The sequence below is a fragment of the Lepidothrix coronata genome, unplaced genomic scaffold (assembly GCF_001604755.1).
Source record: "Lepidothrix coronata isolate B3197 unplaced genomic scaffold, Lepidothrix_coronata-1.0 Scaffold15, whole genome shotgun sequence".
NCBI lineage: Eukaryota > Metazoa > Chordata > Aves > Passeriformes > Pipridae > Lepidothrix > Lepidothrix coronata.
The window spans coordinates 1,514,449-1,538,998 of NW_016690195.1; the positions used below are offsets into that span (position 1 = coordinate 1,514,449).

The 24,550-nt window shown below is 35.0% G+C and overlaps 1 protein-coding gene across 5 annotated transcripts in view; it reads left to right on the plus strand.

Annotated features, from left to right (window-relative positions):
* VPS13B (vacuolar protein sorting 13 homolog B) overlaps positions 1–24,550 on the plus strand; it is a 429,201-nt gene that overhangs the window by 205,351 nt on the left and 199,300 nt on the right. For all 5 annotated transcript variants that reach the window (XM_017806398.1, XM_017806401.1, XM_017806402.1 and 2 more), the window contains exons 22-25: positions 2,854–2,981; positions 10,910–11,144; positions 20,247–20,467; positions 24,110–24,316. In XM_017806398.1, coding sequence (XP_017661887.1) covers positions 2,854–2,981; positions 10,910–11,144; positions 20,247–20,467; positions 24,110–24,316 — 791 coding nt within the window. The remainder of the gene's footprint in view (positions 1–2,853; positions 2,982–10,909; positions 11,145–20,246; positions 20,468–24,109; positions 24,317–24,550) is intronic.

Below are 24,550 nucleotides of genomic sequence, written 5' to 3' on the forward strand. Positions count from 1 at the left end.
AATATATTAATTAGGAAAACTGCTCCTTCTGGCAGATCAATCCTGATTGATCTGATCAGTCCTTTTCAAAAAGTCTGTTCATTACTAATGCGTTCTGAAACTGATGATGAGTGTGGCAGCTTCTGTAATTTATGTGTATATGTTTGCAAAAATACCAGTTATGGGTATCCCAGTTATATGGTACTGCAAGATGAGAGTAGGAATATTTTATGTTCCTGTACACTGGTTTTCTTAAAACTTCTACTTGTACAACCTGAAGCAGCACCCCCTGCATTGTGTTGGTTTGGGTTTTCCCCTTTCATAAATTTCCAAGTGTTTCATACAAATCTTATTTTCTATCTAGTGGTTGCTGACTGGCATCTGGCTTCAACACAAGGCTGATTACAGTGCCAGGAAATGTCCTGAGGTTTTCAATTCAGTAGTAGCTAAGTAGCATAATTATTTTAGGAAATTAACCTTCCTACCAAGACAGATGGAGCTGATCCAGTCTACATGTCTGCTATAGAGGACTAGCCAAACACACATGGTAACCACACTTGACAGGCTCTTAGCAAGTGTCATCTACTGATGTCCTTCCCCAACAGGGAATTAAGGTATTGTTCTGTCCCAGCATCCCTTCAGGCAAAACTCTGGGATTTACCAAGGCAGGAAAAAAATTAACAGAAGACTTCTTCTGTTCTCTTCAAGTTACTTTTATGCTTGTTTCTTCTTTCCCCTATGTGACACACTTCTTATTTCTTTTCTATTTTCCATGATTTCTGGTTGAATAGTTCCTTCTCTCTTTGTTGGGTTTTGAGACTTTCTTCTTTTTTTTTTTTTTTGTCTTTTGGTTGAGCATGAGAGGTTACAGTGAGGCTATTTACTATCATGGATATTCCTGGAATTTTTATCAGCTTTGCAGGTTTCAGTTACACATATGAAGAGAAACAAGTGGTACTTTAGTCAGCAAATTTTATTTTTAATTCACAGATTGTTGTTTCTGGCTACTCCCCTAAATGAGAGAGAATTAGCAGAGTGTTTCCCTGCAAATAAAACATAGAAGATTGGAACAAAACCTAGCTTAAATCCCACTCATGAGGGATGTACTTGTTCAGTGATATAGGATGTTGACAGTCCTTGCTGATTGCATTATAGAATGTGTTGGTTTCCATTGTATTTATCTATTCGTCCTGACCTGAAGCATCCTACCTGTGAGATTTCCAGTGTCTCCCAGTGACTTTGTATAATGTTCTCACCCTTATCCACACTTGTGATATAGAGTTCTATGCTTCAAAAACTCTTTTATTTTAATATTTCTTGGTACTCAAGCTGTTCCTAATTCTTACCTTGTAGTATGTGTAGTGTAGGGCCTGCCTACAAAGAAGATGGTGTGAACTGAGGTAGAGTAAGAAGGTAAAGCAGAACAGCTATTCTTCACTGAATGTCTGTTTGAACTGAATCCATTCATACTGTGGAAGGAAGACTTATTTCATGGCATAAGTGTCCATGGGAGAAGGTATTATGAAAAAGTTACAGCATACTGCTTTTCCATATGAACAATTTACATGTTTGTCTCTCCAGCATAACCGACAACAAACAATCATGAAATGTCATGGATTTTACATTCTCATGAGCCAGTTTTCATTCCTTATCCTTCTAAGATATCCATAATTGGAGCCAGGAATATCTGAGAGGATTTTTTCTAGAATAATAATCAAATCTAGTCTTGACAGGGAAATTGTCACAAATTCATTCTTCCTGTGGCATTAACACTGCACGCTCTTGGCAGAAATTCACCTCTTAGATGTTTCAGTTTTAAATCTCTGCATGTTTCATTGCATGATTAAACTGACTGACGACTCAGTGATGCATATCAAGGATCTTATATTTTTGCTCACCTCAGTTCAGTTGATAGCATAATTTTGTTTGAAGAATTTTTCTGTAATTTGCATGCTACAGATTTCTTTTATCTCTATAGTTGATAGACGTAAATTGTCATACCTGTGCTGATCTAGATTTAGTTTAAATTTAAGTCATGAAGATCTCATATTTTATTCCTGCAGTTTTGTCAGTTCAAAAACATGTAGGACAAATCTAGAAATGTTCAAGAAACTGACAATAGTTTGGTGGGTATCCCAAAACATAAGGAGAAGGATATTCAGTAGAAGATGTCAGAAGGAACTATGCACCACTCAGTCTTCTTGTAAAGTTATACTATGCTCATATTCAATTTAATGCTTCTGTTATGTAAAATATTTTCATGTTATGAAATAATTAACAATTTAAGAAAATTTCTCTTTTTACTAGAAAAAATTGAATTTTACTGAAATATTTCATACCTTTAATCTTGACAAAGTAAGAAAATGGTTTAATTTTTATGCCTTTTCTTGAAACATAGTAAAGTTTTTTATTGGAATTTTTTTAGAAAACAAAGGCTGTAATATAATATGGGCTGTCTTTCACTTCTTACAATTTTAGAAAGGTGAAACCTTTAGATGACACTGGCAGTGAAGTATGTGAAAACCTCCGGGATTTCTGTTCCATCACCAAATAGGTTATCACATTTTGCAAATTATCTTAATTTGTTTAGGGCAAACATTCTTTATAATATTTTTGTAGCAGTTTATATTAAAAAAGTTTAAGCCTTTAATTTCATTGCATTGCATTTCTCATGAGGCTTAACCAATACAGTTGTATTGCCAGGTTTAAAACCAATAATAGAGACATTATTATCATGTCCACAGTGAGATATACATAGTGAGAAAAAAAATCTCTTCTAGAATTTTAAATAAATAATATTTTTCTTTGCTCATCAGTAAGTATATTATTTAGTTAGATATTCTTTTTGTAACTGAGTTTTGTTGTTTGCATTAGAATCTCGTCCTTTGTCACTTCCTGTGAAAACCATGCTGAACTCATCTGAAAGTTGCAGAAGTCCTGAGGAAAGAATGAAGGAATTTATTGGAATAGTGTGGAATGCAGTTAAGTGCCTTACACTTCAGGTAAGATGAAAAGGAAGTGAAAAAAAAACTATGTCTTTCCAAACTTTATGATACGTTTTATGCATCCTAGTGCTTTTTATTAGAGGGTTTTTAAAGGAGCTCTTAGTTTTATTGTCTTATTTCAGTAGTTTCAAAGTCTGAGAGAATGAAAAATAAAGTACAGATTTTGGGTAAATTAAGCAAAGAATGCTTTAGATTTAGAATATTGGGTTTTGAAATACTTTGTTGTATTCAAGGGAAAGATTCTTAAAAAAAATATATGAAGAAAAATTGCTTGTCACACTTTTCTGTATTATAAGCATAAATATACACCTTTGTATCTGTAGTTAGATTTGAAGATTGCCTTCTTTTCTAAAAATATTTGAGGAAAGCATATACAATAAATACTTTCTCAGGGTGTATTGTACAATATGCTCTTATACAGTGAAGGCTCAGCAGCTTACTTGTCTACCTTGTCAAAAAGGACAAGTAGTTGGCTGCTTGGATTAAAGCATTTTGTTTTATACTGCTCTAGGTGGTGTTTGCTGATCAGTAAGAGCAGGCTATTCATGTAGCAGTATTGATGCTGTGTTAGAAGTCCACTGTTAAGATTGCATGAACAAATATTAGATCGCTTAGAAATGCTAGAATTAAGGGTGTCCCCAGTACTTATCGAGTGCTTACTGGGAAATAACCCTAATTCAGAACTACTATAACCTGTGCCGTTTGAACCATGCATTCTATGGGTTTGGTATTTTATGGTACACCAGTATATAGTACCAGAACTGGTTTTGTTTAAAAAAGAAAAAAAAATCACAAGAAACCCCAACATTATAGAAAGTAATCACTGAATGCCTGTTCCTTCTTCCTACCAAGAAATGTATTTATTTATATACAGGTTCATCCCAGAACCTGTATCTGTGTTACTTCTTTTTTATGTAGAAAGGACTTACTATTCACAGTATTAGGAAGTTTGAAAGTTCAAGTTTTGCCTGAGCAAGAACTTGAGACTTGTGACCTGACTGCAGAACATCATGAAGTTGAGGAGATGCTTCCTATTAACTCTATTTAGTTTTCAGCCATATCTTTCATCATTGTTTCATGAGTATTTTGCTTGTTTTCCAGCTAAGCAACCAGCTAAAAATGAAGTTTGCTTGTTACTAGATAGAAAAAAAAGAAAGGTAATGGGTTTTTTTGTGGAGATGAAAGCTGGTGGCAGTGATAGGCACAGGTTTTCTCAGTGAGTAATTCATAATATATTGCTGCTCTGACCTAATTTGTTCACAGATTAGAGCTAATACTGCAGAGGGTTTTTTGTATTGGGCACTTTTTCTAGTATTTGAGGTTCTAGATTTATTTACTTTTTACAGGATTTTTTAGTAGAGTACTTGTGCTTTCTATTTTTATCATTATGACTATGAAATTATATTTTTAGTTTTTATGTATGTTGAAATTAAACACCCTTATGAATTGATACAGTACCTTACACACTTCTAGTGTGTTTCATCCTTGTGCTTTGATTGTACTTGGTAAAGAATTTGCCAGTATCTTGCTAGAAAGATACTGCATATTATCACTGAAAAGTTTCAAGACTCCAAGGAAACCTTACAGGAAAAGTTCAAGAAAGTGCTTCCACAAAAATATGCAGTAGTTCTTAGTAAAATATGAAGGATTTATAGATATGCTTGCTGTTCTTTTTATTACTGCTGGTAGTCTCTACATCTATTTTATTTAAATATGTTTTTCAAGACACAAATGCCATTTGTATAGCTTGTTTCCTTCAATACCAGCCTAAATGGGAAATTCGTGCAAGGTAATATATAGAGGATAAGAAGATGAGGGTTATGACTGTTTTTCAATTCAATTTTATTTTATTAAACATAATGTGCATATTATTAAACACATATAAGTATATTTATAGGTTAAATTAATATAGATTTTCTGTATTTTATTATTATTTGGCATGAAAAAGGCAAATCTCTAGAATAATTTGTCTGGTTAAATGCTGGAGCACTTAAACTCTGTGGCTTTTTTTTTAAAGCTAATTTTTATGTTCCTGGATATTTTAGTAGTATCATTGTAGAACAGAAAAGTCTGTAGTTGTCATCAGATAAAACTGAACTTCATAACTTAAAATCATCAAAGGATTATTCTTTTAGTAGAAGTTTGAGTAAGTAAATGAGTTTGGAACCAAAGTAACTAGAAAGTTTATTTTGGATCCAAAGCTGGTACTTGCTTAGCCCTAGCCCTGGCTTGCTCTTGATAGAATATTGCATAAAGATTTTTGTGCATTGGAGTTGTGGTAAGCTATTAGTATGTAAGTTAGAAGACTTTCATACTTAACTATAAAAAATTGTTTTATTATTTAGTCGTTGTAGGATTTTATATGCAGCCTTGAAGTCTTTTTGGCCGTTACGCTGTATAGGAGAATAATACTCATTTTTCACATGTTCTTCATACTAATAGTTGCTAAAATTGTGAAGCAGTATAAACACAATTAATTTTAATTGGCTGTTAATGCAGAATTCCAGTGAGAACAATGAAGGATCTGTATTAAAAGTAAATGAATTAATGAGTAATGTTGCAATGAATGCCAACTAAATAAGAGTGTAATTGTTACTTATAAAACTTAGATATGCCACATGCCTTTAAATTCCCCTGAATTTATTTGAAAAAAAAAAGTCTGTTCCCTGAAATTATTGAAAATAATATTTTCTTTAAAACATATAACTTGTACAAAATTTTTGTCAGAGTGAAGCCTTGAAAGGCCAGAAAGGGAAGGATGGAATTGACAACAGTTCCTGTTCTTCGAACAGTGTCTTTATCCAGGGCTCAAAAAGAGATTCTGTGACTTGTAACTTAGCAGTAACAGCTCACAGCAGTTATTCAGCAGTTATGAGATAGGATGGTTTCTTAAGTTGGTTACTTACCACAAACCAACAAAAAATTGAGTTTTCTATAACTAAATAAAACCTTCTTAAAAGGCTTGAAACTTTTCTTAGAAAAAAACAGGAATACTATGTAGTACAAAGACACTGTGTTTTAAGTGGTCAAAGAAAATACAGCTGATCCATATTATACTCATTTTTATGTGCAGGTAGCCTCCTCGCTTAGTTCTCTTACTCATGTGTTCTGCTTTCCATTTATATAATTTTTACTTTCTGTATAACTTCAAAACACAAATTTCTGTCCTGCTTTTTAAAATTCTGACAAATGGTGCGTCTCTGGCTCAACTGTGGATGGTCTAAATGGGTAGAACTAATTTGGATGTCAGAGTCTGAGCTATGCTCTTATAACGCTGAGCACACAGAACCCCTACGTGAGACGTGTAATAGTAGTTCTCGGCACTTTTGGGAGTCATTGCAAGATGATATTCTGTACTTGAAAGTCCCAGAAAAACACATTGGCTTTCCTGCCAAGAGCATATGTGGGATGATGAGGAGAGAGGCAACTTCTCAGGAGAGACACCCTTATACAAGTGTCACCTTGTAGAAAATCTTTGGTGCCTCTAATTGTTTTATGTAACTATAAAATGTGGGTTATGGAAGGGAATCTCCTTATGGTATCACTACCATGAAAGGCCGTAAAGACTCATGTACAACCTCTCTCTCTTTGTTGCACTTGTGCAGGATAACTGTGGCATGTCACTTGTTTTGTTTCCCTTCCACCCACTCTGCTCAGGAAGATCTAATTCTTCGGCAGTATTTATATCAGTGTTCTCTCTAAAGAGCAACATTCTCTTTTTATAAAATATGAATTAAAAATGCTCAGTTTTTTTCAGTAACTTTCCTCTTTATACAAAAGTCTTAAAGTCATTGGACTTTTTTAGGCTCATATATTAATAGAAGCATATAGCAATATGCTTTGCATAGCTTTTAAAAACTAGAAGGGAAAATACTGCTTACTTCATTGGCTTATCATTAGTGTATGTTATTTAGCATGTATAGGCCTTGACATAATAGAAAAGAAAATAGGGGATGATCCTGTTTCAAGAATTTGTAATAATTCCTTCTCTTTAACACATGAATGTGTTCAGTATTGGCAAACGAACATGTTGCTACCAAAACTGAAATAAGATCCTTGAAACAGAAAGGATGTTGCCATGGAAAAATGAAGTAACACTCAGTGCAGCTGCGAAGCATTAATGAATAGGATATTTTTTTAAAAGATCATTTGTGTTTGGTGTGGCTTGGAGGGTCCCAACCAGATGGTTTCCATGAACAGGATCTGACCCCCAGCTTGAGGACTTCTTACTGGCAGATTACTTCATTTTCTTTCCCTTGGATTGTCAGATCCTTACATTAATGCAAGATTTACTGCTGCAGATTTATATTCAGTTACATAAATCAGTCACATCTTACATTAAATTCACAATTTTAGGCACACAATTTAACAGTTATTTGAAAAGTGTAAAAAGATTTATATGATAGCTTTAATATATACTATTAATGTAGTTTAATTTTAAGAATTTGGATTACATATATTTTAAAACACTTTCCGATTGGTGAAGCAATCTGTAGCTCACATTCTCGCATTTGTCCAACATATAATTCCATCCTTTTAGGTGTACTCTTCATTCCTTTACTGGAATTTGTAAGTAGAAAGATCTCCCGATTCAGTAGGATAAACGTACACAAATTCCATTGAAGTTGATAATTGTGCATAAGCAGAATCTGCCTCTGAGAAGTTCAACAGGTGCTATTCAATTTTGCATTTTTTGGATCCTTTTGCATACAAGTTATAAATTTCTTGTGTGATCATAATAATTGCATAATATTCTCTAAAACGTGGAATTTTGCAACTTGGCAAAGTTCAATAGCAGTGTTCATTCTATCACTTACTACATGGGTGAAACATCAAAAGGAAAATAGAATAAATTTGGCATTATTTACATGGAGGCTGAATACAAAAAACGGTGAGATAACCCTCCTGCTGAGTCATTCAGAGTGGACATCCTTGCTTGCTTAAGCCTCTGATGGAGCTTAGGTGCAGCTAGGTCTGATCTTAGTCTCAAACCTGGAGGACAGTTTATATTTGATAGAAAAATACAAAGAGTAAGGAAGTCCTCCCACTGAGTCACAACTTTCAGTGTTTAAGAGTCCTTACTTTCTAAGTGTCCTGTTGGAACTTAGGTGCAGCTTGGTGTAATCTTAGACCACTGTCAAAGTCTGAGACTATGTCTAAAGGAATTAACTACATGGATTTCATTAGTATTAATTTAACATGCTATCAGCAGCTTACTGAGGATCTGTTGCAAATAAGGGATCTCTGTGCCTTGGGTACAGAAGGATCTTTCAGTCTCAGATCAAACACTCAAAACACTGGGAGGCATCCCAGCCCAAGGGGAGAGTTAACTGGTGTGCAGTCCAGTTGCAATTTCAAGAAAACTTGACCTCATCCAGAGATCCATTGTTTGTAGATGTCCCAGTTCAAGGAGACATCACTGCTGTGCAGCCATGCTGCCTGGCAGGGAGAGCTCAGAGGAGGTTCACTTAGTCTGCCTTTTTTATGGGATAAAGTGATTGGCTCATAGTCAAATGGCATACAGTGGGAAGGGTGTGCAAGAGACTCCTTATATGCACAGCTTTCTTTGTTCCTTGATAACTGAGTCTTAAAACACCTACTATTCAAGTGTTAATTGTGTGATCAGAGTTCCAGGCATCCATACTCACTGGGTCACTGCCCTTTGTGGGTTTCCTGGAGGAGTTCTTGACCGTCTGCAGAGGCCTTTACCTCCTTTGGAGCTTGTACTGAGCTGCTGCTGGTCTAGTTAAGGAGGTTGAATGCATATATCACACATATGGAGGGCCTGATGCTATTATGTAAAGCCCACTAAAACTCCTGGCCCAACCCCCATTCAGTTGTTTGAAAATAAATGACAAAGAGCTGCTTGTGTAAAAAAGGAATTTCCATCAGGAGTTTAAAGGAGTGAAACTGTTGTGATTCTTCTTCAGTATTCTTGATAGGCAAGGTAAAATAAAACAAAAGTAATCTGAAGAACTTTTCTTTAGTACAAAGCTGTACTGAATTGTAAATGAAGTGCAAAAACTCTATACCAAGTACTGAGATCTCTTCTAAAGAGTGCTTTGTAAAATGTGTCCTGTAGATCCTGCTACTCGTAATGTGACAAAGTATAGTATCTCTTCAAGTTGGTGAAATTTTTGGATTATTACTGCCACATGGTTTGTATATCCTGGCAGCATTTGATGTTAATCATCATGGAGATAGATATAGATATATGTATGTGTATATATATATATATATATATATATGAAGAATGGATGATTTTTTATAAATTGTTTACTCAGCAAATGCACAGATAAAACAATAGTTATACTGATCGTAAGTTCTTTTGCAATCGATTTATCATTATCCCACAATGGCTTGACCTGCAACGTATTACTGATAGACCAGAAAATCATCTAATATGTCACTGTAAAAATCTTTGCAAATTGACACAATGACTAATTTACCATTTAAAAAAAAAGTCCAAATCTATTACATCTGTAACAATACACCCTGGCTTTTCATCCAGTATAAATAAAGTATACTCTGCAACCTTGGATCAATAAACTACTTATCAAAGATGTAATTAACTTCATTTTACAACTCAAACAGTTCTAAAACCAGAAACAAACACAGACTTCATGTAATAATGTATTTATTTTTGCAAAATTCTAGTTATATTTTTTTGCAGTGAATTCTTGTCAGTTTGTCTAAGCAAAAGAGCACAAAAATGCTGAAATAAAGATGAATATCTGTGTTCTCCTCGGTAGACTGGCAAAGTGCTTATGGTGCTGGGGAATTCAGCTCTATTGCAAATCACTATTGTGGTCTTAAGGGCCTAATATCCTTCAGGGGAGAGTATGAAGTACAAACCTTGGTTATGGCTTTTAAGCTGTGCTGTCTTTAATGATGTCAAATTAAAAGACTGTTATGTAAGTTTACAGCAAATAAATGTTTTAATCACAGCTACAAATAACATCTTGTCCAACATTCTGTATGCTAGACTTTTCCAAGCAATGCGAAGAAATGAACTGACTCATAGCTTGTATTTGCTTAACAAAGCATTCAAGTGTGCAGGCTGTTAGAGCTATTTGAAATCCAGGTGCCAGAATGGTATTTGCAAGAGCCAAGGAAGACTAACAGCCTGCAGCTTACACCAGCTCTCAGTGAAGAAGTTGTAATGAGTTGAGTTCTTGGTTTGGGCTCACTCAGCCTTGCTAGAAACTCATAAGAAGGTGTCAAAATGGTCAGAAATGCTCCAGGGTAAAAATATTGCTTGAAAATATAGAATAGAAAAATGCTATTTCATATAAAAACGTATATGCTACTTCTCATTTGCAATGAAAACAAGACAAAAGCTGTATAAACTTTGCCAACCTCTCCATTTGTTTAAAAGTCATTTTTTCACTAAAGTTTGTATTTTTCCTGGTTTATCTAATGATTAACCTTTTTGTATATGCTCATTATTGTTGTCTGTTAAGTAAAGACAGAATTTTCCCTGAAACAGTTCTGTATAAAAAGTAACAGCATATAAAATGTTGACTAGTTCCAGAGACTTAGCTATTGCTAACAAAAGCTAATGAACTGCTAAAAGAGGAGGACTTTCTCAGCTTTATTGTGAGAACATTTTCTGACTCAATTGCACTTGTAAAAAGCTGTTGAAATGTAGATATATGTATGTTCCCTTTATATGGCAGCACCTTTCTGATTAATTTACAGAGCAAATTCATCCTTCTTCTCCCTTCCATAATCATAATTTACAAGAATATGTTGTTTTCCAACATTTTGTGTCATCTTTCCTCTTAATTCAACTAAAAGTTAAGACTATTTTCAATCAGTTGTGATGGATGAATAACTTCAGATTGTGTACCAAGATGAATACTCTCCAGTGGTGGGGGGAAATAATCTATTTCTGAGGATCTTTCTTGGCTTTGTTTTTTCAGCTCGAAGTGCAATCTTGTTGTGTATTCCTTCCAAATGATAGCCTGCCTTCTCCAAGTACTATTGTATCGGGTGACATTCCTGGGACTGTGCGAAGCTGGTACCATGGACAGGCCAATATGCCTGGCACACTTGTTGTCTGCTTGCCCCAGATAAAAGTTATGAGTGCTGGACACAAACACATGGAACCATTGCAAGAAATCCCATTTGTTGTGCTGAGACCCATCCTGGAAGAAGGTAGTGTGATAAACTCAAAAAAACCTTACTCTTTAATTTCCATTTTTTACTGTTGTGAAAATGATCTTCATTTTATTTTGAAAAATTCTGATTTTGTACTACTTTTTTTAGCAGTATGTTATGTAATATTGTTGTCTAGAAATAGTAATTACAAGGTTTGCCCCATGGAAATCGAAGTGAAACTCATCATCAAAGAGCTACTTCTGTGATATGTTTGGTATGTTTGAAGCTAAAAACTTCAGAAGTGCAATCTTTACCCTTGTTAGTTTTATCATTCAAGTTGTTTCATAGCCAGCAACAATGATTCTGACACAGCAGGAGGCAGCAGTAAATTCTGAATTCCAAGACAGAATGGAGACAGGTTAGGAAAAAATTCTCATCCCACCAAGGTCTTGGATCTGAAATTCAGACTGGACATTAGTAAAAGATTGTTCACTGAGAGCTCCACAGGAAAGTGGTCATGGCACCAAGCCTTTTAGACTTCAGGGTGCATTTGGACAGTGCTTTCAGTCATATGATTTAATCTTAGGTAGTCCTGTGAAGAGCAGGGAGTTTCACCTTATGGGTCCCTTCCAACATGAGATATTCTGTGGTTCAGTGTAAGATGAGAAAATAAATTCATAAATATAATAGACTGTCAAAAGAAAATAATGAGACTTTAATGGTCATCATAATAGGCAACAGTTGTGTTCTCTGTTGTATCTTATGGATTGTAGAAAGGTTTTTGTAGAGGTTTGAAGAAAAAAATTGTGAAGGTTGAGAAAAAGTACAGTAGTTCTTACTTGAAAATCTAATCTTTGATAGGGACTTGAATTGTAGACCAGTTTGAGGAAAGAATCAGCCTTTAACATTCCGAACATTTCAAACTATGTTATTTAGAAAGAATTGTTGCTGTTTTGTGTATTCATTCTAAAATGAAGAGAGGGAGATGCAGTAATTGTTCCATTGGTTTTGTGACAGCATTTTCTGGGAAAATTATGCTGTTTTCTGCATACTTGTTGCTGAAATATAAACAGTATAAAGGGTATGCTGTGAAAAATTAAGTCAAAAGCACATTCAAAAGCTAGTCCTGCTGCTGCCATCTGAAATTTGTTTGGATTTATAACACTGTCTTCTCCTTTTATTCTGCCATTTATATTGGACCCTTCTCCTCCTTTCTGTATTTTTCCTTAACTCACAGCAGCAGAAATAAAAGTGTCGTTTTTAATATTGAAAGTCATATTAGAGATGCTGCCATATGAAAATTTAAAAAAAAAAAAAGTAAAAAAGAGGGAGAGAAAGGTATATGTGTTTTTCCTAGTAACTTTCAGTAGGAATGATCTAATTTGCTAAGCATAGTGACAGATAGAAGAAAAATTGAACTTTTTTTCATTTTAAACTGATGATGTAATTTAAACCATTTATGAAAGTAAGAAGTCATTTGAATTTTGTCGGACCAGGATTTGAAGGAAAGATCCTAGTGAGAGAAAAGAATCCCCCTGTTTGGGATAAAGCCTATAGTAAGGAATTTATTTGTGTGTGGCTTTGTGCTCTGGGAATAATGCCAAACAGAAGTTCTCACAATCTAGATATTTTTGATTCTCTAATGGAGCCATTGCCTTCTCCCATGCCAAAACTCCCTCTTAAACAGATTATTAAAAAATTTTTTAAAAACATTAAAGTCCTTTCCTTCGCTCTTTTCCTTGTAAAGGTAAATAATTTTAATGGACTTTTATTGTAAGAGTCTCTTAATTTGTTTTCTGTCTTTGAACAAGACTTCAGGGACATACCATCATTCTTAAGACATATTGCCATCTCTCTGAAATTATATTTATTCAACGTTGCTTTTCCTGGTAACTATTTTTTGAATCATTCCTTCTTATATAAAAATATATAAGTAAAAGGCTTGTTCAGAAGGATACATCATTACTTTTAAGAAAGCAGTGTGCTCACTTATGTATTTTTCTTATTACACAAAAAACTAAAAAAGGAGGAAAAGAGAACATAGTCGTACTCTCATTTGGGGATACTTCAGCCCACTCACTGATACTTATTGACCCCAAGATGTCAACTTACTGTAAAAATAGTTTATACATTATCCCACAATCAGGTCTTTGTATTTTTTATTTTTTTTTTTTCAGAATTCTGATAAATTTCTTTTCTGGGGTAATTGTAATTTATAGGAATGTTTAAAAGAATGTTTTAAGTATAGCACTTTAATTCAGAAACACAATATAGGTCAGTCATACTGAGCAAGCAAGTAATCCATAAATTGATTTATCTATGTAAAGAATGAGATATTTCTTTGCACTTCTGTGCAAAGGGGATCCAAGGTGAGATTGTCCAACACCCTGCTCAGTCACTTCTTGAAAGCCTGCACATCCCTAAGGGGGTTGTTCCAGCAAATGATTGTTCTTACTGTAAATACTTTCGTATATCAAGATAAAACCTCTTCCAGTGCAACTTTTACCTTTTCCCCTCTTGCCTGTCTTCTCTGTTTTGGCACTTTGCGAAGAGGAGGGCCCTCTGTCCTATTTGTAGCTGCTCTTTAAGTATAATAGTTACTAAAAAGAAACTAAATAGTTAGAAACTCAGTTTAAGCAAAACTGAAATGTTTAAAGAGCTTTACAGAGCGAGTTGTGACTTCTTGTGCACATCCAGCTTCAAACACTTGACAATTCATCTGTATAGTTTGTAAGTCCCAACATACATTGATAAGATAAACTGTGGTAAATGTAGCTGAACAACATATGTTGTTATGATCGGGATTTCTGTGCTGCTAAGTGGCCTTCCAAAAATTTAAACTCTTATAACAGGAAAATAAATTGAAACATGAAGGTAAATAAATTTTGCTTTGGGTAAATCCTTGTTTTAAACAAGTAATGAAAAGTTTTTTGGCATCGATGAAATCCACCTGTGCTTAGAAATTTACACTTTGAATTATTTTAGTTACTGTTTTTTTAATAGTATTAATTATTGTTAATATAATAATGTTCCTCTTTGGGTTCGCACCAGTAACTTTTATGAATCCATCTCTGTAAAAATGTTTGTGTCAGATACAGAAAGATGCAGATCTTTAGGTAAGACAGAGTAAAATACTTTCTAGAAAGCAGAGTTCAAAATATCTTAAAATTGCTGTAGATATTGTTAGATATCATATTCATGTTCTCATATGAATAGCAATATACTGATAGTCATATGAATCATTGTATTCTAAATATTTAAATCTGAGAGATGGCTTTATGTTTAAACTCAATAATTTGTCAAGTGACTTGCAGGGAAATAGGAAATTAGGGTTTCTAATCTTAGTGTGTGAATTAAGTATAATGAAATGTATTGATCATAAACTACTGCAGTATAGTACAAGCATATAGATTTCATCCTGAAAAAAGCAGTTAAATATTTAAAGTAGAGCAGCAGTATGTTGGCATTCTTAGAAGTTATCATCTTACATTAGATTTAAAAAATGTTCAACTTAAAATTTACAGTAATTATTTTTCAGTTGTTGTTTTTAAGATAAATATTATTAAAATAATGTGCTGTTTCATAGAGTTCTTTGTGTTGGAAAGGACCTTAAAGATCATCTAGTCTCAACCCTCCTGCCATGGGCAGGGACATCTCCCAGGTTGCCCAGGACACCGTCCAACCTTTCCTTGAACACTTCCAGGAATGGGGCATCCACAACTACTCTGGGCAACCCATTATGCACTTAATGCCTTCATAGTGCATAATTCCTTCGTCATATCTAATCTAAGCCTGCCCTCTTTCAGTTTATTTGAGTTTATATTCACTGTCACCATTTATAAAATATGATAATTACTTTATTCAACTTACCTGTTATGGTATTGACCTTATAAAATTAGTTCTCACATTTGAGAACCGGGGATTCTGCAGATATAGAGCTGCTTCCCTGTTCCATGACTGGGAGGAAGTACAAGTGACCGAACATGGAGTGTCTGCATATCTTTCTTTAAACATTGCATGTCACATGAGAATGAGTGCATTGGAAATCCATGTGAAGACCATTGTGAGTACAGAAAGAGAAATGAGGATAGGGTAGTCAGGATGCTTTTTGAAGATTCCAAAAGAAACCATTAGCAAGTCTGGGAATAGATCCTAGAGCATATGCATGATAAAGCTTTCATGATCACTCTCATACCATTACTAATTTTAAACAAGCAAAATTTCTCTTTTGTAGAACTGTCAACCTTCTATACACAACATCGTGTACAACTGCCACTTCTGCAATCTGGTTTTTAAAATAAAGAGAAGTGCCATTAAAAAATGAGAGCAAACACATAATTTTTAGTAGTTAGGTACATTTATCGATGTTATATGTCATGCATATGAAAAGTCTTATTATGAGCATTAGCAATTAACTCCAGCAAAGAAACAAAGTGCATCAGTAATTACCAGAGAAAGTGCTTGCACATAGCAAAATACTTTATTTATATATTGGAAAAATAAGTCAAACACTCTATAGTAAGGGAGTCTTGCTAAACAATTGCAAATAGCAGACAAGTGATGAATGCCAGTTCTTTGAAAATTGTCTGATAATTGGGTTAGTCAGTTAACTATGCCAAATATCTAAAAGTGGTTATTTATAAATTTAAGAAGTTATAAAAACAGTTGAAATAGCTTAGTAAATAAATTTTCAAATACAAATCAGTGATGATGCTCTAAGAAATTAAAAATAAGGATTTATGATAGCGGTGGATCAGGAGTTAACCAGAATCTTCAACCGTAGCAGGGGTCTTTCATGTGTATATTTTATAATCTTGTCATAAGAGATAAGGAGTGTGCTCTGGTTCCACTGAAGGCATTGCCAGGTTTAATTATATTTCAGAGTAAATAAATCTCATCAATTAGATGACAAAATAATAGTATACATGGATGGGAAGGTTAGATGTAGAGAAAATACCTTACAAGTGTGGCACTGACTTTTCCTTCCTTCCTACCAGTAAATCATTCTTGCAATCTTAGAAAAATCCTACAAGCGATGTTGCTTTTCATGTGTAGACCCTTTGAATTAGTTTTTTTAGTTGTTTCACAAAAGAAATTTGCAAATGCGTGCAAGTTTTTTTACAAAAAATAAGACATAGGTACAACAACAAAACAAGGATTTTTCAGGTGGGCATTTCCAGTATAATGTTAGAGTGGGCACATAATGTATATGGAGCTGAAGAAGATGTAATTGATGACATTAGGGGGAATTTTATGGTTGTAAATTCACCGTATCTTTACTACAGTGGTTTTTTTCAACATACTGTGGTTTCATTGATAAATTTTATTGGTGTTTTCCTTTTCAGGTAGATAGTGTGCGCAGCCTGGTAGAGCTAACATTCAGTTTTTTCCTTAGATATTCTTTCTTTCTAATCCATGAAATATAAACTATGTGAATTTACTGTGGTGGTCACAGAGAAAAACAAAGTTCATGAGTAGTAATTAGAAACATGTCATCAGGGTTGACTTTGCATTTGAAATTTTTCCATCTATTACAATTAATATTTTGTATTTCTTGGCTGACAGAACTTGGAAAAAAACACAAATTAACTGCCTCAAAACTTTTAATCTGAAAACTTTCCAAAATATTTTCAAGTTACTTTGAGCTGAATTCTTCAGAATGTAATAGCTTCAAGATAAACTACTAAAGTGTGCAGGTTGTGCTTAGGGTGAGACACACAGACTTTTCTGATATATACTCCTGACCATATAAATTTATTGCTGATGCCACCTATGGAAGAAACAATAAAATACATAAATAAACAATAAAATAAAATAAAAGTCTTACTAAAATAATATGGCAAAAAGATGTTGGAATCCAGCTTTATTTTAATTTCAAAACTCTTCTAATTTCTTTAAATAATCACAGTTAACAGTTTGTCCTATTTCTTAGTGTTCTGATTTCTCAGCAGGACAGTACTGACTGTAGGCCACACCAGAAAGCAAACACACTCTCCATATATTGTTTAAAAACACTGGTTTGAATTTTTACTCTGCTGTGAGACTCCAATGGGCCCATTCCAGTGCATATTTGTATTTGTCTGCCATTTTCTCCTCTGATTCTCAAGACCAGCTCCCATGCTTCTGGAGTATTAGACTGACTTGGACTCATGTCTTCAGGCTCAAATCTTGAAAAAAAACAAACCTCATACCCAATAACTTTCTGAATTGTCATATAGGAAGAATTTTTGTCCTCTTCGTCCAGATGAATGTTTTCTGTACAAAGAAGAAGACTGTTTCAGGCAAGGCTGAGGCTTGTGGATGCTCACTGGTCTGCTGTGTTTGGATCTAAGACTGCCTCCAGCTGCTTGTATGGTACTTTGTATTGGGACAGGCAGTTTCTCTTGGTGAATTGAAAACTGAGTATGCTGGGCACAGACTCTCTGTTGTTTAAGTTGCAACAAAAAGGCCCAACTTCCTCAGCAGAAAATCTGATAAATGGAATGAAGACTTTCTTTAAAGAAAAGAAAAGAAAACAACAGCAAAATAACAAAGCCCCCCTGAAATACTCTGTTCTTACCCTTTTGAAGAGCAAAAACCCATGTCTGTTTCAGGTAAAGTGAGGATTACCCACATACCTTTCATTGACTTATTTTCCTCACTTCTTTTGAGCATTCGTTGGGTTTTGACTTAGTGTTTCTCCAAAAGCCTAACCTTTTTCACTGGGACCTGGTTATATGTGAAAATGTATCAGGTTTACATGGCAAGGTTTTGGTAGCAAGGTGGACTTCTGTGAGAATGTGCCAGAAGCTTTCCTGATGTCCAGCAGAGCCAATTTGAACCGGCTCCAGATGGACCCACTGCTGATCAAGGCTGAGCCCATCAGACATGGTGGTAGCATCTCTGGATAATATATGTAAGGGTGAAAAAAAATGGCTGTGCCACAATAACTAGGAGAGGGGAGTGAGAACATGTGAGAGAAACAAATCTGTGGACACCAAGGTCAAAGAAAAAGGGAGGGGAGAAAGTGCTTCAGTAAAGGGTTGCCTGTGGTGAAGACCATGGTGACAACACAGGTTGTCCCCCTGTAGTCCATGAAGCTCTGTAGTGAAGAAGATATCCATCCTGCAGCTCATGGAAGACCCCGCCACACCAGAGCAGGTAGATGAGTACTGAAGGAGGCTGTAACCACTTGGAGTGCCCTTGCTGGAGCAGGCTTGTGGCAGGACCTGTGAACCTATGGAGAGAGGAGCTGTAATAGTTTTGAGTTTAGGACTTCCTTCCTGGTTGCCAGGAAGGAAGGAAGGAAGTAGTCCATCCTATTCTTTTACATAATCCAGCATATAAATAGACGGAGAGAGAAGCCTCTTCCTCTCTTCCCTTCCGGCGGCTCTGGAGGTGCGGGTTCCCTGCTGTCAGTTCTGCTGTGTGGGGGAGTGGGGCCTGGTGAGGCCTCGTGGACCTTGGGAGGTGGAGGGTGCTGACAGTCATTCAGTGCGATTTCTGTTGTCCCAAGGAAAGTAGTAAGATATTCTCTTGCTAAATTTTAGTTTGCTAGATTCTGAGTTTTTGATTGTGCATTATCTGTTTTGTTTTTGTTCCTTTTTTTCTGTCCTTTTTTCCCCCTTCCCTTTCCCTTTTAGGATTGTATATAGTATTTCAACTGTATATAACTGTACTATACGTAAATACATATATATTTTAATATAGTCCAGCTAGCCTGGATTTTTTCATAGTTTTTTTTCTCTTCTGCTCTTTGCTGGAGGTTTTTGTGCTGGGTCTTGGGGACTTGGCGGGGAGCCAAATCAAAACTTAGACAGGAGCCTATGCTAGAGCAGGTTTTGCTGGCAGGGCTGTACCCCTTGGAAAGAGTCCATGCTGGAGCAGTTCATGAAGTCTGTGTGAAGAGCCCACACTGGAGAAGTTTGTGGAAGACTGTCACCCATGGGAGGCAGTCCATGCTGGAGCAAGGGAAGAGTGTGAAGAGGAAGAAGCAGCAAAACCAACATTTGATGAACTCACCACAATCCCCCATTCCCTGTCCCCGTGTGCCACTCAAGAGGGAGAAAGCAGAGAATTTGGGAATGAAGTTGAGCTCAGGAAGAGGGGAGAGGTGCAAGGAAGATGATTTTTTATTTGTTCTTATTTCCCTTCTCTGGTGTTAACTGGCAATAAATTAACTTTCCCAAGTCGATTCTGTTCTGCCTGTGACAGTAACAGGTGAGCAATCTCTTCCTGTCCATACTCAACTTACAAGCCTTTGGTTATATTTTCTTTCCCTACTCCAGCTGAGTAAGGGAAGTGATAACAGTGGCTTCCTGGTAACAGTGGATTCCTGACATCCAACCAGAGTCAACCCACCATAGGGATTCTGTTTCAGGTTGTGTAATCTGTGTAATCTATTGACAATCTAAAGAAAAGTGATTGTATGGAAGCTGCTGGCATTTTGTTTTTCATCTGTACACTGCCAATTCCCTCGCTGATTATTCTTGATAACGATTCATGACAGTGTGCCAGGCATTTCTCTGTGTAGGTTTTCTCCTAAATGTAAGAAATGAAGTGCTAAGTGTATGAATATAGCAATCTGGTTTTAGAAAATCCATCACCATTCTGTTCCTAGGAAGTTAGGTGGAGGCAGTGGAAAAAGCTGCGCTGTGATCAGTCTCATCTGAGCAGTGCCTTGGGACAGGCTTCACTCTGTGCCACCACTGTGTTGAGATGCAAGCTGTAGATTTTTGGAGGAAAGAATTCACTTTTTTAGTGTTAAAAACTGTAAGTATATAAGAGAAGGAACTGCCTCTGAACTGCATCCATATGCTGAAATAAGTGGGGAGTGGTTTCTAGATATTCATCAGTTTGGGGAAAATTGCATGAAGCAAAAGGATTTCTTTAAGTACAATATTGTACATTTGTTCACAGTTTGGGTTATAATTCCCAATGGATTTTAATTTTTTAAAAGTTGTAAAAAAATTATTGCTATTGTTTAGATTTTGAAATAGCATGGAATTAATGGTTGAATTATATTTGTGAGAGTTTGGGATCAATTTAATGGTTGTTGATTGCATTTGCTGTGACTTCTAAGGTGGTTTAGAATAAGGCCTTTCCTGAGTTGTGTGGAATTAATAGCCTAGTTTTTATCAAGCAATTGTTTAACTGTTTTCCCTTCTTTTTATTGACTAGGTGATGCTTTTCCATGGACAATTAGTCTGCATCATTTCAGTATATATACTCTTCTTGGACAACAGATGACACTTAATTTAGTGGAACCTATGGGCTGTACTTCTACTTTAGCTGTGACTTCACAGAAACTGCTTCCTTCGGGGCCAGAATCCAGACACTCATTTGTTGTCTGCCTCCATGTCGACCTTGAGTCCCTTGAAATAAAATGCTCCAACCCCCAGGTTGGTACATTTAATTGATTTATGAAAGGAAATTAAAAATAACTTGATTTAAGTACAATTGTTCTGCATTTTCATGAAGAGGGTCTCTATCTTAATTTTTTTTTTAACTGGGCCATCAAGTTTAAGGTGCTTAGATTAAGATTTGCTTTGAAGGTCTCTCAAGTTTTGTAATTTAAACTCTTCTCCATATGTAATAGCTGTAGTATAAATGCATCTTTTGGCTGATGGAGTGAAATGAATTGCAGATGTACCACTAAATGCTTTGGTACTGATCTGCTGTCACTGTGGATTCATATATTGAAGTGGTTGAATGTAATTTTGTTACTACATTTAGATAGAACTAACATTTCTTCCAACATGAAGTGGTTTTTAGGCAAACAAAGATGTCCAATAATAAAGGGGAAAAAGCCTGAGATGAATGTGTGTAAACAGAAGTTACCACCTCATTTATGTTTATTAAGAGGCAAAGGTGTTCTTAGATTTTTCAGAAAGTGCACTCTGTATTTTACTTACCTGGACCAAGTTTGCTGTAGATCCAAATAGAGTAGGTTTTTAATTAATAATATTAAAAGCAGAGCATTGGTACAAGTGCAAACCTTATCTAAATTTGAGTTGTGCATTAAAAAGAAAATTGAAGCAAACAGCATTTTTCAAATATTCCTATTAAAGTGTAATCAAGCAATTTGTTTTGCAAACTGTAAAAAACAATTGCACTAAAAATTTAAACTGTAAGCTGCATATAAATCACATCATGAGCATAGTGAAATGTTAAAATGAAGTTGTACAATGAAATATCAGACCAAATGTTGTCTTAAAGAATGTCGTTGTACATTGTGATGTTATTAATTTACTGATGTGTTCTAATGACTGAAAGGATGCAGACAAATTATTTGAGTTTACTGAAGGTTCTTGAACTGTTTTTTCTCCTTTACATGTGCCTCACATGTCCTTTCTGCTTTACTTATGGAAAAATGAGGGAAAAAAAACCCATCAGTCTTCTTTACCAGATGTTGCAGAACAGAAGATGAAAAATACAGTTACATAAACAACATTTGATAGTTATAAATACAGAGTAACTATGAAATTTGATTCCTTAAATGACGAGCTGTATTTTGTCTATAGATGACAGCTTTAAAAGTAGGTGCTATTTGGTGAATTTATTAAAAAGTAGCAAAGGTGAAGTATTTTATTTATACAACTATAATGATTTAATATGAAACCATGTTCTGATAGTCATGAAGTCAATAGATACTTCCAGTGTGCAAAATTCTCTTTGGTTGTAGTTTTCAATTTTGTAGCAATGTGTTATTTTTAAAGTATAAAATGCTGTGACATATTGGGCTTTACAGATTTTGCCAGATAGTCAGTGGGGTCTTATTGAGTTCTGTGTGGTTTTGCTGGGGAGGAATTGGAAGCAGTGAGAGGGGGAAGCCTTTTTAAAAAACTACTGGCAGAGTTATTCTTATTTTTGTCCTACCATTTCTATTCTCATCAATAGAGTGTTCTAAATATAATAATTATATATTAACTGTTATGCTCAAAAACACAAGGGAGAGAGGCCTTACATTATATATAATCAGAAATGGATTTTCAAACTACTAAGACTACTCTTTTGAAAAAGTGCAACCAACATGAGGTAGAAATCCTTCCATTTTAATGAGTAACGACCAGTGGAATAAAATAGTGTGTTAAAAATAATCAAGGCTGCAACTTTAACTCTTTATCTGAAGTTTTGAAATTTTATTTACATGTATACATGTGCTGTCTTTTTTGTTTTAAAAAGCTTTTGGTGTGAGGCCTTTTTGTATCTTCTACTTTTAAACATACCTCTTGAAAATCAGGTCCTTTAATAAAAGTGTACCTTTTCGTTTGGTGAACTTATTTTGCCTCTAGTTTCAGAGCAGGATAGAGTATTTTGGTCATACTACTTCACTGTCATGTTGCTGGTGAAGTTCAGAGATACAACTACTGCTGTCTGAAATAGCCACTGTTTCAGAGTGGCTACAAGAATTGTAGCCTGAGCAATTTTAAAAAATCTCCCTGAAAATATAAGTAATTATTAACTTTAATGATTATGAGCACTGCAACCCCAATAAGATTTAAACCCTTCAGTGTTGGATTAACTAATAACAAACCTTTTCACCTTATTATATGAGTATAGATGTAAACACAAATTCCTTGGTTTTTGCATTACATTGTGCCTTTATTAACAGTAGCATAAATAATTTTCTGAAGGTCCTGCTTCATTGGGACAAGTATAACTTAAATTATCCTTTGGTTTCTTGAAAAAAAAAAAAGGGACAGGGGAAGTTGCAAGCATGTATGATTTGGATGTCTGCCTGTATAGTATTAAATTTCTAGAGACATTTTTCCAGCAAAGCGTCAACACCAGTTAATGTTATACTAGTCAATCAATCGTGGGGATGTTATTAGATGATCTCTCTGCATCACATGGAAAAGACTTGGGAAAACCTAGACATTTGAATTTGGTAATTTAAAGGTTGCCAGTGCATATCAGAGTGCTACAGACACAAAATATTTTTAAGCATAACTGAAAGAGCTTTTTGTCACAGCCAGAGTTGTCTGTCTGTAGATTGCTTTGTATATGAAGACAAAAAAATGTACTGGGAAGTTTACCTCCTTTAAAGAAAAATTCTGTCACAAGATTATATGACCTGCTCTGTGTAAGCCTTGAAACTTCAAAAGAAAATCCAAGATGAATTAAGAAGGTTTTTATAAAATTCCAGCACTTCACCTTCTGAGAAAGGACTGCAGCGTGTACTTTGAGACATCACACATTCTCACGCACAAAATCGAGTACTGTTTTATATCAAATGTAGATTGACAACAGTGTTTTTCTGCATCTGTTCTGCCCACATAAGACGCCAGCTTCATGGAGTATAAGTGTCCTGAGGCTTAAGGTTCTTATAAATATGAGAATTTCAATTTTTTATAATGGCAAGTTGGGTATGGTATCCAGCTGTGAATCCGCTTATATATTGTTTGCAGTTTTCTCTGAGCTTGTTTTATACAGTATATTGCAGTATGTTGTCATACAAATTCCATGATTTATGCCTATTTACAAAAACTTGTGTAAATATCTTAGAACTGAGCCAAACAGTGTGCAAGTTAAACAGTGTGTTTCTGAATATTGGAATGACATATGCCAGGAGACTATTGAGTTGATAATGGATATTCTTCCAAAACCAGAGCACTTTCACATGCTGCATTATTTTAAAACAATTTAAAGGAATAATTTTTGCATTGTTAATGTTTTATAAAGTTTATATGTTTGCCTTCTCCTACAGGCAGCATCTATACATATGAACTATACAATAAATTACCTTTGTTCAATTGTTAAAATATATACTAGTAGAATTTTTATAAGACCATGTTCTTGTTTATGTTTTTGATCTATGTACCATATGTTTACACACAGCACAGATTATTTTTACCAAAATAACTGTATTGTAACTGATGCTAATTATTTTATTTGCAGTGTAATTGCTTATCAGAGTGTTATAAATAGTGAGAAGTTCAGTTTTGCTATATTCTAAGTCACAGTGGAGAACTTTGATGATTTTTCCTTCCACACATTAAGAAAAGCTTCATGTTAAAATTAAATTTTATTTTTTTCTTTAGGTGCAGCTTCTGTATGAACTGGCTGAGATCACAAGTAAAGTTTTGAATAAAATTCAGAGGAAAGGAGTTCTGTATCAATCTTCTGTCTATACTGAAACCATGACAGGGCCTGCTCCTCCTAGTTCTCCAGTTAAAAGTAGTGTTGGTACCGCCCCACCAGATACCAGTACATACAGCCCATCTGCTGACATTGGGACTACTACAGAGGTATTTTATTTCTTTAAAAAATGTGTAATGTGAGTTCTGATCATGTGGTGGTATGCAGTCAAGTAAGAATCAGAAAGAGCAGTAGAGTCCGGATGGAAAGTAACTTTGGCCCTATAAAATAATGAAGAATACTTTATTATGCATTTTGGTGGAACAAGAGGGAGGAGAGAAAAGAAGAAAAAAAAGAATTTGCTGTATTGCTCCTATATTTATTATTTGTCTGTATCATTTCTC